Source organism: Homalodisca vitripennis, chromosome 1 (assembly GCF_021130785.1).
Source record: "Homalodisca vitripennis isolate AUS2020 chromosome 1, UT_GWSS_2.1, whole genome shotgun sequence".
Classification (NCBI taxonomy): Eukaryota; Metazoa; Arthropoda; class Insecta; order Hemiptera; family Cicadellidae; genus Homalodisca; species Homalodisca vitripennis.
The window spans coordinates 113362059-113377217 of NC_060207.1; the positions used below are offsets into that span (position 1 = coordinate 113362059).

At 30.2% G+C, this 15159-nt stretch overlaps 1 protein-coding gene across 1 annotated transcript in view; it reads left to right on the plus strand.

Annotated features, from left to right (window-relative positions):
- LOC124369605 (frequenin-1) overlaps nucleotides 1-15159 on the plus strand; it is a 211177-nt gene that overhangs the window by 189900 nt on the left and 6118 nt on the right. The window contains exons 4-6 of the mRNA XM_046827658.1: nucleotides 8651-8699; nucleotides 9433-9522; nucleotides 12589-12667. Of these exons, the coding sequence (XP_046683614.1) occupies nucleotides 8651-8699; nucleotides 9433-9522; nucleotides 12589-12667 (218 nt within the window). The remainder of the gene's footprint in view (nucleotides 1-8650; nucleotides 8700-9432; nucleotides 9523-12588; nucleotides 12668-15159) is intronic.

Genomic DNA, 15159 nt, shown 5'->3' on the forward strand with positions numbered 1-15159 from the left:
CTCAATGGTATTGGTGCTGTTTGAGTTAAGTGGACTTGTTTTGTATGTCAAAATAGTTTTCAAAATTAGTTTTTCAAAATAGTGTATTTTATTATTATTCATTATAATTTTAAAACTATATTTTTAACCATTTCAATAACCATATAATATATATTTTGAATATTTCTCGTCCTATTACATATAGTAGAGGTACATAATTCTAAAAGTCAGTGTACGTAATCTTTTTTGATGCCAAGAAAGTAGACATATCGTGCTTTGTGCACGTATGTCTGGTAAGCCTTTATGTGACAGGCGGTAGTAGTGATTTCATACATATTAACAGTTGTTTGAGTTTCAATGAAACAGCTGGAATGTTGGTACGAAACTGTCTAAAAGTCGGACTTTGGATCTGAGTTCTAACTTCTCTCTAGAAAGCGCAGTTTCAAATCCTTTCTGTGGCAGTTGAATGTGTGTTAGTATCATCGATCTTGTACTGCATCTGCTTTACTCCTCATTCTGTTTGGTAAGATCGTCGCACAGGTCAGTAGCCCGTGAAGACGATGATCGGCATCTGTAAAAAAATGTAATTTACCATATTGACACCTTAATAATAATTTGTATTGCTCCTTATTATGCAATCTTATATGATATTACTATTTCTTTATCTTTTTATTTATATGTGCCCATAGTTCCATTATTGGGGCAAGATAAAACTACGTAATGTTGCTGGCACGGTGTCTTGTAAAGTCCCATAATTGTTGGGATTATATGGTCTAAAGACGCTAGGACATAGGGAAGTAATAGTGATAGTCTTATTGATTGAATTAATTAATCAGGACAAAAATATCATTCGTACGGACGATGTGTGCTGATGTCCGGGGATTATATGTTTTAAACATGCTAGGACCCAGAGAAGTAATACTGATAGTTTTATTGATTGAATTAATTAATCAGGACAAAAATCTCATTCATACGGACGATGTGTGCTGGGGTCCAGGGGATTATATGGTTTAAAGTTGCTAGGACATAAAGAAGTAATACTGATAGTCTTATTGATTTAATTAATTAATCAGGACATAAATCATTCATACGGACGATGTGTGCTGAGGTCCAGGGGATTATATGGTTTAAAGATGCTAGGACATAGAGAAGTAATACTGATAGTCTTATTGATTGAATTAATTACTCATGACATAAATCATTCACACGGACGATGTGTACTGATGTCCGTGGGATCATTTGTTTGTTCTGAGACGCTAGGGCTACGTCACGTAACTTTGATTATTATCGTTCAAATATTTACTAACATACCTGCTTGAGCCTCCCACTCCCCTGAAGGCAGGTCGAGAGTTCACCTGTCTGTGCCTCATTTAAAAACACAAAACAAATGATCATTTGTATAACTAATACAATTAAATGCAATAATATGTCCCTAATATGAATAGATTCTACTCCAATATACTAATTATTGTTGTAATATCGTTCGAGGGATTTTACTAAGTGTAAACTACATTACCATGTGGCCACCTACCTTACTTGAAGTTACGTTCTATGTTATTAACATCGTAATTTACACAGAAATTGTCAAGCACAGATTTTTAAATGTTACAGAAGTTCTCGGAAACAAAATTGTATCCACATCTGATGTGATGCATGAGACGTAATGAAGTAAACATTTCCTTTTCTCAGTTCCGAATAACATGAATACAATCGTAAAATTACAGCAAGAATAATGTAAACTGTAGAACATATGATACACGACAGCTGATTTTTATACACAAATAGTATAGCATAAGACCAAGCGTTTTTATATATTTTTTATGAAACTCATTAGCTTAGTGAGTCACGCGATTGAGTACAAACAATACATTTAATAATTTATTAATTAAATTTCTTTGGATACACATTACACTTCTCCAAGCAGTACTGATGGCGAGAGAAAAGAAGAGACCTGGCCCGTGTCGGCGCACAGCTGTGTACTAGTGTGTTGCCGCGCGGTAATTTCAGGCGCTTCGCCCCACAGCCAACCCTGCGAATTGATTATCATAGCAATGGAACAGTGAAACAATAATGGAATTACGAAACAAGGCGCGGCAACATACTAGTAGTAGCGCCTGCAAATTTCAGATAGGCCAGAATCCAGGTCTCTTCTTTTCTCTCGCCATCAGTATATGAAGTTCTCATCCTGAAAATGTTATGTTGTCCTTAATTTTACTTATAGTTCACAATCATTACAATTAAGTTGGTTTGTTTTTTTGCATTTAAAACATCTTCCTTTACTTTAAGAGCGGGAGTCTTGATTTTTGCTCCTAATAACAATGATAAACTTTCTCATCATTAGAACATTTTTCACAGTTACGATATATATTGTATACTCATCTAAACGCTTTCCCCTTTATATATATATATATATATATATATATATATATATATATATATATATATATATATATATATATATCGGATCACTTAGAAAAACCTATAACTTTGAATAAATTACATTAATTCATAATCTTTGTTATAACCACTTTAGAAGTCAAGTTAATTTTTATTTTTGATGCGTACTAATCACATGTTTTAATGAGAAAACTGCTATAATTATACGAACAAAATTAAGGCCCTATATTTGAGATTTTATTTTTCTTGTGAACAGTTTCACAGTATTTTGGTTATAGCCGGCTCTTAGGGAACAACAAGTTGAAAAATAATTAGAAAAAACGACATATTTTGTCTTCTCTTATGGCTTTTGTGGAAAAATTAATTCAGGTTTAATCCACGTTCTTAAGGCATAACACTCCAAGTTAGTTTCCGTATATCTGGCTCTTAGAACATTAATAAGTTAAAACTTAATTTAGGCAGTGCGATGTTTTGTTTTCAGTTAAAGGTTAGCTTCAAAATTTCAAACTCCTTATGCTACCCTATTTAATAGAATAGAATTTCACTTTACCAAAAAGCTATAGGGACTGGTTGTATGGATGTCTAAATGGTGTTTTAAATTCATCCAAACAAATACACGTATGTAAACAATAAACTGGAATACGTTATTCCACTAAAAAGTTGCTTTCAAGTTGCAAAATATTTAGTTAATTGTTTGATTTTGTTAAACGTTTGCTTGGAGAAAAACATTTTAATCTCGGTTGTGCATATTCGATGTATATTGATTGCTTCAGGAGAGTGTGCAAGCAACGTGTAGTGGCCCTCGCCATACCCAGTTATATCACATTTCTTACTTCGATCAGTGCAAGTTTACTTTCAGATGTAAGCAGCCATTATAAACGAGACGCATTTTTTCAAACAAAAAAGAAATAAACGTTGTATTGTTCTATTACAAATTTGTATTATTACAGATTTCAATAAACCTTTTTGTTTATTTGGTATTGTTTAGGTTTAAAAATGCACATGATTATTTATAAAATGAAACAGAATTTAGAAAATAAACAAATTCCTTTGGGTTGTAATTATTTGACGAAATATCAATCCCATTAATGAAATAACTGAAGTGTGTATTATAACTTTATAATGAAAAGGAAGTACCATTTAGTCAACAATTACCAACGAAGATACATATTTCAAAACTTAAACACAATTTTAGCCACTTTAAGTATTTGTTACAATTTTAAATGCAATAAATTTTAACACGTAACTGTATGTTCATTCGAAATTAATATTACATTAATTTCCCCTTAATAAAAAAACATTTGGATAGTCTCCATTACAAAATTTTCTCTACATAGTACACGATGTAGCAAGATTAGCAACAGGGTTAACCTGTATTGGATTACACTGTGGTATGATCAGGTTAGCTATGGGCTGAGTGAATACGGAACATGTTACAGCAATGGCCACGTCCCAACAGGGCCAGCCATTATAGTCTGGCTCGAACCTTGTCACCAAATAAACTCTCCATAGGGGACACTTTATATATGGCGATGTTTTGTATTGTAAATCGAATATGTCTGTCTGAGTTTTTGCCGAACGATTTTGTTTTACATACGTGATCAAACTGTGTACTAGTACTTATTCTACCGCACGTTTATGTTTACCGCGCAAACGAGACAAACGATTCATTGATAGGTTATGATATTAATTGATAAAACATGTTGTTCTCTATTTAATTTTGTCTCCCACGCTCATAATCATAGCAGGCCTTCGGAGTGTAAATAAAATTCCATTTTCCGGAATAGAGTTCTAAATTTGAACTTCACCATGCCATATTTTGACGAAAGGCTTAGTTACCAATACATAATGAGTATTGGTAAACTCATTATGTATTGGTTACATAACTAAAATAAACTAAAATTAACTAAAGTTACAATTATAGTTAATTCTATATCCACGCATTATTAAAACGATGGTTTCGACCCTAAGTAAACGCATGAAATAGGTGTAAATAAAGTCTACATATTTATGAGAATCCAAGATTTTTCATAATCTGGTTTTTAAGGTATTTGCCATGCTATAGTACTACTTTGTACTGTAAGTTGTAATACAGGCAATTGCTCTTTTATTTCAGTGGCACACAAAATAAACCAACACATACCAGGTTATGCCATATGTAACAAGGTATCTATAGTTAGATATGATATTTCATGTTAGATCTACAGTTAGACGTGATATTTCATGTTAAGTAACTATGGGTAACAACCGAAAACAAAATAGTACGTTTCATTTCAAAAAAGTGTTTTGTTTATCAAAACTGCGGGTAATAAATAAGAATCCAATAATTTTAAAGTACTTTAAAAAAACTAGAGATCTGTATTAAAAATATACTATACATATTGTTCTGTTTTTAATTACAAAAGTTGTTTTCATATTACGAATAGTCATATAAACTAAGAAATATGTTCCTTTTGTCAAGAATGCGATCCGTTGGACAACAGAATGTCAAGTTTTCATATAAATTACCTGTCATGCACTGAGCCATTGACATTGTAAATCATTGTCGGCAGATTTATGGTTTTGGGAAGCAAGCTGTATTGGTGCATCGCAGCACCAACGTTTTCATCCTTTTTACTTAATATTTTTACAGAACAATAGGATTTCACAGATTATTTTCATCAGGCAAATTAAAAAATCGAATACTAAAAATTTACAGGGGCAAGAAATCTGAAAGAATAACGTCTAAAGTTTAAACTAGTTTCAGTAAATACCAAAATTAGATATCATATCTAATGTGTTAGAAACTCTGTATGATGATGAATTGAGTAATGAAACATTACTTCTACACAATTACAATATGAGTGCAATATAGAATAACACGACACACTGTAGAATAACATAAAACAACATAATAACATAAAAAATTGACTTTTAAAGAAATGTGATATAAAGAAATTATCTTATTTCATAAGTTGATATAGGATTTGGCTACGGTAATAGAGATCTCATATCAACCAGTCTCATTTACACTGTAGACTACTTATGTTTCTAGAATATTTATATTTAGTGAACAATAAGTAGTTTCCGGATGCTCAAAATACAGTCTCTATCGTAGAAACTGAATTAGAGATACATCAGAGCACAAAATAAAAAAGACAAAAAATGGGTAAACATTTATGAATTTGTAGTATTCTTGAAAAATATAATTACATTCTTGATATTTTAAGGCCATGTCTTAGCGGACGATCTTTTCACAAATAAACTGAAAAAAAAAACAAAAATAATACATAAATTTAATACGCTTACTGTTTAATTACCCCTTTGAGTGCCACAGCGTCGCTAATTTTGACGGTACGAAAAGTGCATTAAGTGCCTGCGTCGCCAATTTTGACGTTTCGTATTTCGATAATATTTTATATAGTACAAGATTATTTTGGCCAAATAATCAGACGGCTGTATTCAATAGGTTCCAAACTATCAATAAGTACGAGTTTTATGTTGTTTTTCCACTATTTTATCTGTGAAACTTATGTTGTTTGGGTATTTATCAAGAAGCCACTATTTTTGGACGAGTTTTCCTTATCGGGGACAAAATAAATTACAGTATTAAAAACAACTTACTTTATTTAACCTATTTTAGAATTTACAAGTTATTATGACAATCAATTAAATCAAAACTATAAGAACAACGTTTCATTATTCGAAAATGTCAGGTCATTCGTGTGTCTATTTGGAGACGATTTGGAGATAGGAAGTATGATTCATCGAGTATTTTTCGATTCATTATGGAAGAGGGAATGTATAATGAAGTTTATTTTGATCTCTGATAAGGAAAACTAGTCTAAAAATAGTGGGCTGTGATAAGTACCTGTACGATGATCCTGTCTTCCAGTCACGCGACGCGACGTAGCGGACGAGTAACGTGTTGCGTAACGGCCTTTCTTGTTGTTTATGTGCCGATAACCAAGCATTTGAGTAAATACAAAATAAAATAGTAACTTATACAGTATTTTACTGTATTTCTTTACAAAAGTAATGTATGATTTGAGTTGTGTTCAAGCGAAAAACGTGAATTTTCAGTGTAAATATTATTAGGGTTATTATTTAGTAAATGTAAACTTTTATGTAAATATGTTAGCAAGTATTTGTTTCTAAATGTACTAATCATATTTATTTGTGTTGTATTAATGTTTTATTACATTTATTGGGAAAACTACATCCTTACTAAGTAATTTCTAAACTCTGACAAATGAAGTACAGTTTATAAAATGTCGGTACCGGGCAGCATTTTGTTAATACATATAATGCCATGTTTTTAAAATTCTAGAATAAGATATTACACATGGGCTTTATTTAGAATCATATGGCCTTTATTATGGTATAAAGAAAAAAATCTTCAAAATACCGTATACACACAAATTAGGTCGAAACTTAACTTTTTATACAAAAGTAAAAAACGTTTTTTATAAATACTAAAATTTTTATATTGTTATAAATCAAATTTTATTTGTAACAATATGTATCATATTCTGCATTTAATAAGAAAAAAACAACAACAAAATGATGGAAATCTGTTTGGTAGTTATTTTACAACAGCTTTTTTCACAAAAGCTTACAAATATGCGAAAAACAGCGTGGCACTTTATGCATATGCCTTCAGAAAATACCCGTGGCACTCAAAGGGGTATCACAAAAATATGTGCATGTTTAATTCTAATTTTTTTTATTTTTCGGAATTATTTTTCGAAGCTATTGTTTCGTACCATCTACACAAAACTAGAAAATCTAATCTTGATATCTTGAGAAGCATTTAGTTTAGAGAGTTTACCAAGCGAGATTAAGGTGAACTATATTGCAGAAATTTAGGAAAAGAGCATTTTATACCAATTTTCAAATACCACAAGTCATCGTTTGCTGTAGTTGACTGTCTTGTAACCTACGCTTTCTTCAGAAAATGCTGTGATGATGATCTTGCTTGGAACAGTTCTAGTATTTTAGCGTACAATTTTATTAGTCACTAACTTGCATGAACTAAATTGGGAATAATGATCAAAACTAAATAATTGAAGCCCATTGGCAAATATTCTGTTTGCTTGAATAGACCAAATGTCAAAAGTCAAGCGTGTCTTTCATACCCTTTATCTTATTACAATAAGATACTAATTTTGCTACTTAATAGAAGGCAAAGTACATTAATAGAAGTATATTGTTTTTGGCGTAGTAATAGGGTAGAATTGTTTGAAATTATATAGAAACACAAAAATGTAATAACAACAGAAAACTTTCTTGATACGACTGGATTGTATGATATATAAGAAGAGCCCCTGCGGAGACAATGTGGAAATTTCATGTCTGCATTGTGTGCATGAGGCTATTTGCTTCTTTTCGTCTCTGCTGTAATGGGAAAATACTTCTTTTTACAAATGTCCAGTACCATTGTATGAGCAACGGACCGCGATAATTACATTCAGTGAAGTAAATTAGTCCTAATAAAATGTTTTCAGCTTTGTTAATGACAAAAGTTCAACACGTTTAGTCACTGTAATCTATTGTCCTTTTTACAAATGTCCAGTACCATTGTATGAGCAACGGACCGCGATAATTACATTCAGTGAAGTAAATTAGTCCTAATAAAATGTTTTCAGCTTTGTTAATGACAAAAGTTCAACACGTTTAGTCACTGTAATCTATTGTCCTTTTTACAAATGTCCAGTACCATTGTAATGAGCAACGGACCGCGATAATTACATTCAGTGAAGTAAATTAGTCCTAATAAAATGTTTTCAGCTTTGTTAATGACAAAAGTTCAACACGTTTAGTCACTGTAATCTATTGTCCTTTTTTACAAATGTCCAGTACCATTGTATGAGCAACGGACCGCGATAATTACATTCAGTGAAGTAAATTAGTCCTAATAAAATGTTTTCAGCTTTGTTAATGACAAAAGTTCAACACGTTTAGTCACTGTAATCTATTGTCCTTTTTACAAATGTCCAGTACCATTGTATGAGCAACGGACCGCGATAATTACATTCAGTGAAGTAAATTAGTCCTAATAAAATGTTTTCAGCTTTGTTAATGATAAAAGTTCAACACGTTTAGTCACTGTAATCTATTGTCCTTTTTAACAAAATTCTTATTTCATGTATAGTATAGTTTTCAATATTATTTCTCTCTATAATACGATTCAACGATTTATAAAATGATTTCCATCCCTTTATAATGAACAGTAGAATATGATATGTTTGTTCTTAACAGGTACAATTCCATCACTTTTTAATTTTTGTTCCAGGCACAAAGGCTTTTTGAAAGACTGTCCCAACGGTCTGCTGACAGAGCAGGTACGTACTTCCTTGGAATAGTAACTATTAATCGATTAACTCTGAATCGATCACAGTGTTCTTTAGCTAGGAACTTTGAAGAAAAACGATATGGATCTGTTGATATAGTAGCTAATTTTGTTAATTATAAATAGTCTTAAAACATATTGACAAACTATTGGTATTTCTAGGAAATATCTTCCTTCCATTTTAAAGCGAATACATTTATTAGATATCTAGGAGAATTTAGAAATAAACATACATTTTCATGTTTTGAATAATACATTATGAAAAAGTTATTACATGTATGGAAGAATTATTCACAAATAAATATGTACTCATTAGTATGGCAATTTACTACAGTTATGTACTGAGAATAGCCTACTGAAGTACAATATAATAGTTCTTTAGTACCCATTGAAGAATAAATTTAAAATTCCTTTACATATGAAAGGTTCTTGGTATTTTAACATGGTTCTAAAACATGCTATTTCCTTGAAGGACGCACTTCCTTTTGAATCTCCTTTCATAAGAAAAATGTCTGTTGTATTCAAAAAGAACTCTCGCACACAACTACTTTGTCCTTTTTTCTTCCTGAAAGGAAGACATAAAATACTAGGTAAAAAGTGCATATTGTAAGATGTGCCTATCAGATTCTAATTATTGTTAAAACAATTTCTTCTTAGATGCAAAGTGAATTATACAATGAATTGTTCAATTTCTTTGTGAAGTATAATATATTCCACTGTTACAGGGTTTCATCAAAATATACAGACAATTCTTCCCTCAGGGTGACCCAACAAAGTTCGCGTCTCTCGTGTTCCGAGTGTTCGATGAAAACAATGTGAGTACGCTTGTATCTTATTGTAATGTTATATAAAATGTTATGGAACTGACTCAATAAATAGAACTAACTGAGAACAAATTATAATATATTACCTAGTTTCCAAAATAGAACGCTTATTCATGTTTTATTTTGTCCATAAATCTGAATAATATTTATGCGTTAACAAATTATATATAATTAATTATAATCATAGCTTTTATTAAAGATATGATCGTTAATGTTCATTGGAAATATTGTTCATCCAATAATAAAAATTATACAAAATATAACTTTTAAACTAACTATAAAATCATTTTGTATAGAAGAAAAAGTTATAATTTAATTTATATAATATTGAATTTCCTTAGTAATATTATTATTCTTTGACTTGAAGAAAGGGATTTATGTACCAAATCCGTATATTTACTTATAAAGGAGTGTAAAAACGATATACAGTATACTTTATACCGTGAGATATTATAGTTAGGCCCTGCGTGTCACTGTATCTTCAATTATTAACAAAAGGTGTGTTTAAAGATACCTATCATCACATCTGTACTAACAACACTAGAAGCGAAAACAAATGTTTTACAAATTTACATATAAAAGTTTCAAAATTGTAGATATATATATATATATATATATATATATATATATATATATCTGAAAAAGTTAAACACAAATGCTCAATTTCCTTGTCTGATCAATTTGAACTTTGTGATCTAGTATATAGGAATAAACACCGAATAGGATAGCATCGAATACTAGTAAATGAACTCCTTCGCAGGTATGTATTGAATTTATCAATAATATTTCTCATTTTGTTAGGATAATATACATATGTAAGAAATACAAATATTGGTTATGGCATCGTTAGAATATGACACAAATGCACTTAACGTAACTACTTGCAGTCAATAATCGGTCTTTATAAGGCTGGCTGAATATGATTTAACTTTAAATTTTGTTTCTGATAGTTGATTTATGTATAAAAAAAGTGTGATTTGAGAAACAAATGAAATATTTTTAAGTTTTAGGTGGCTTTTACACAAACATATTGATCATATATGCCCTCATAACGGAATTGCCGGTACATTTTTGCATTATCTACAATAAAGACCCCTTATATGTATATATATAAATAAATAAATAAATAAATAAATATATATATATATATATATATATATATATATATATATATATATAAGGTTTCAAGATAGCCGCAATTCAATGTTTAGAAAAAGACAGGTTTTGTATTAGTCTTAAAACGCTCAGGTCATTTACAATAATGTCTCTTCTGACGTGTTTTTTATGTCAAGTGGTAGACAAATAGTATTTACATATTCCTTGATTCCTTTCACGATAGAGGACATTTACATCTGGGGATAGTTTTTATCTCAGTTATTTCATAACATAAATCTAGATGTATTATATTGGTTACTTATTTTTAGATAACTCGAGAAACTTTCAGGATATAAAGTTATAGAATTATATATTTGAACCTTGTAAGTCAATATATTTACAATTATTTTGGATTATTTATAACTAAATCTAGTCTACTTTTTCACAAATATATGCTTATAAAACTTTTTCTCTTTTAAGTTATAACATTATGGCTTTTTATAAGTATATGAAAGTTTCATATTGGCATGTCAGCATTTAGAGTTATTGTCCATCAGTATTGTGCAAATTAAATACCTAAATTAATAATATATCTGCAGTTTGACATTTAGAGATGACGGCCGAAATTCAAGCAACTCGATAAAGAAATATTCTGTTCCATTCTATTCCGTGATATCTAAAGTATTTGGAATCATATTAGGCTAAAGGTTTCCGAATAGCAGGAATCATTACGCATCATATATCTTATCATATCTAAATAAGAGTTAAACACAAATTAAAATTGGCTTTACAATTTAGTCATAAACACATTTTATCGAATGCCATATTTACGAATTTGTTAAACCAGCATGTGAGGGGATAGTCAATATTCTAGCCTCATCACAGGGAGTTCATTATTTGATTCTAGCTCAACTTTTCTCTTCTGGCAATACAGGCCAATTCCAGAAAATTTACTAGCTCTCCGCGTTCGCGTGCAAAGGCCGGCTTTGAAACTTTTATCGTATCGTTGGGACAAGCTAACTTTGCTAAAGTTTCCATTCTACCAACAGAATGTGAATGAACGATATATTGTTCTGTTTCAATTTCTGTTTGTTCTCTAATGCTTACTTTGAGTTTTATGGTCTGTATTTATATTACATTAATGGGTATTTGTTTCCTTACTTATGAAACGGACCCCTTCACAGTCAAAATCGTATCTTTTTCCAAATATGAAATTTAAAAATTATCACTTTTAAAATAAACGAACACCTGATGATTTGTTGCTCGAATCTAGTGAACAAAATTTTAACTGACCAAATTAAGTGTGTAATAAAAAAACCAAATTTAATATACAGTGTATACATGTTTTAGATACACAAAATGTGTTAATAATGAAATTTAGGGAACGAATTTTGTTTTTAGGCTCATCTTAACTTGAAGAAATCTTTTATTCCATATCTAAATTTAGTTAAATTTATTAAATTATAACTGTTTATTGTAATATTTTATTGTTAATATTTTCGAAAACAACAAAAATTGGATGGTAGAGATATTGTTTGGGTGAATGAAAATAATGTAACGATCACAAGAAACAATAAATAATAATAGGCTGCCTTCCAAAAAAAAGAAAATAAACATAATTTGACTAATATTAAATGTTGTAGTTGTATAAACTACTTATTTAAATGTAATGAAACTAACTATTTATGTTAATATGTTTCATCCACCCTTATACTTTCTGGCCTATTAGACACTTGAACAAATAACGCAACTACCATTTAATTTGATTACGCTATTTATACATATTTAATGTATAGGTAGATTGAATACTAGGGTTGGTTGATGTTCAAACCGTTAGACGTTTAAAAATAGACAACGACGGAATAAAAGGTACTTTTTACTTGTTTTAGTATAAAAACAATATTACGAATCCAGTGTTATATCTGCACTCTTAACAATTTCTTCTGTTTTTCTGTTGTGAAGGACGGGTCGATAGAGTTTGAAGAATTCATCAGAGCGCTGTCCGTCACGTCGAGAGGGAACCTGGACGAAAAGTTACATTGTGAGTATCTTCGAAAGGTTTCATCACACACGGTCCTGTAGGTCGAGTGACAGGACTTCAGCTAACTAAGCAACTTAAAATCCGTTCAAAATTTAGAGTGTCTCTTCACTCAAGTCTCATGTTAAAATCTGAAGATAAATAAATTAACTACGTAACCCTATACTAGCTTTTATACTCGGATTTATTTAACTCGTGAAACTACATTTAACTTCATGAAAATTCCGTGTTTTCCTCATAGTAATGCATTCAACGCAGTGTGAATAAGTTCTTGTTTCGAGTGAGAGTGGAATTTTTTATAATTATTTAACTATGCTCAATGACCCTGACTTGGTTCTATGTCATTAAAATACTTTTAAATGTATTTAAATATATATATATATATATATATATATATTAATTAAATAAATAGATAATATAATAAATAAATATATATATATATATATATATATACAAAAAATGCATTTGAATGACAGAACCAAGTCAGGTCCATTGAGAATAGTTTACGAATTTATGAAAATTATATATATGAGATATCTTAATAAAATTGTCAAATCCAAATCAATATTACTGAACCACGAATTTGATTACTCCTAGTCTAAATGCAATGTTTAATCATTGCTACATTGTTTAGCACGTTTGTTTAGCAAATATTATCTAAAAAAATTAGTGAAACATATATAATAATTTTGGATTATTAAAAATTGTAATTTTGATTATTCAAATAAAACAGTCAAACACCTTAGTCATTGTTGGGATTTGCTTGCTAGATATGATTAGTGTACAATTTGTAGATGCTGCTTTGAATTAAATAACTATGTTAGCTGTTACAATTGAATATATGGATATATGTATGCTTCTAAATTATCACTGCGTTTTATCGCTCACTAAGACTCTGATTAAGGAGACACCCATTTAACAAAATCATCAGATACTTGTTTAAATATATACATTATTTTTGTGTTACGTATTTTAAAATTTATTATATACAATCAACAGAAGAGTGTTAGATAGTACAATGTAAGAGTATGCCTCTGTACGAGTCGCGTAACAGGCGTTGCAGAGGTTGATTTCTAAAATATAACTCTTTTAATTCTTGAATTGAATATATGGATATATGTATGCTTCTAAATTAAATGAAATGTACTTTAGACAGACAAATTTACAGAAAAAGATTATACAAAAATGACATCCAGCAAAATTCCATGGCTGGGCTTGCACCATCATTCTTGTCTACGTACATATGAAGTTCTATTCAGGACTTTAAAGTCTACAGATGAAATATTTCTCGGGATATTTTGTCACATGATAAGTTAAAGTTATTAACCAATAACTTAGGTTTCATAACATGGAGTTCAATCAATGAAAGTTTCAGAGTGCTATTGAGTGTATTAGAACTCCTGAAAAAGAAATTAAATCTTGGCTCTAATAATTTACATTGAATTTTAATGTTATTATTTTTATTTTTAATCCATGAATAAAGGTTTCATGCAATCTCATTTTATTAAAATTTTGCATACAAATTTATTTATTCTGCTGTTTCTTTGTTGCCGAGATCGTTACCACTAAGGCTAATGTTAAAATACTCGCTAATGCTTGGAGTGACATTGCACAATCACCAAACCCAGTGTAATTATATGGCAAAGAAGTTTCAAACAAAATTTCAGTTCTATATGTCATTTGGTTTCATTATATTGTGACAAACAGACAGAAATGAAATTTTGATGGGCTCTGCTAAAGCTCAGCCAATTATAATTATGATAACATAAATTAAAGAAGAGTATTATTTACTGCAGTGTTTTACGGTACTAAATTGTAGAATTACAGAGCAGAAAGTCATTTATTTATAAATGTCAAAAGGTGGAGAAAAAAGTAATGACAATTACCGGTAGGATTAATCGCACTTTGTAAAAAATATTTCATATTTTAAGCATAGTCAACACTAATTAATATACCATAAAATATGGAAAGTTACAAACTACGGACATTAATTTCCAAAATTAGCAAATTTGGAATCCATATGCCGAGAAAAGTCACAATTCACACATTGTCGTATACGATACTTGGTGAATGGTACAATTGTAACAAAGGAAAGGCTAACTACATTTATATAATTGAATAAGTTATAAGGATGCCACGGGCTGAACGAAAAATGGAAAAGGGCTCTTTGCTGAGCCACTCTAATTAAATTTACCGTGTTTTTAACTGCATAACATCCGAAATGTGTTTACAGCTAATCAATTTATCTTTGAATGAATAATACATTTTGTTTGTTTAAAAATTCACATGAGATTTTAATAACTTTTGTTAACAACGTATTATTACAAAACGATTGATATATTATCATCTGCGACTTCTGAAAGTAACCTACTAAGCCAAACAGTGTAAGAGAAAGAAGCTTCCTCATTCCCAGAGATCCATACTGACTCCGTTCAAGCGGATGATTACACGTTCTTGGCAGCTGGCCATTATTGCACAGCTGATGTCTGCCCTAG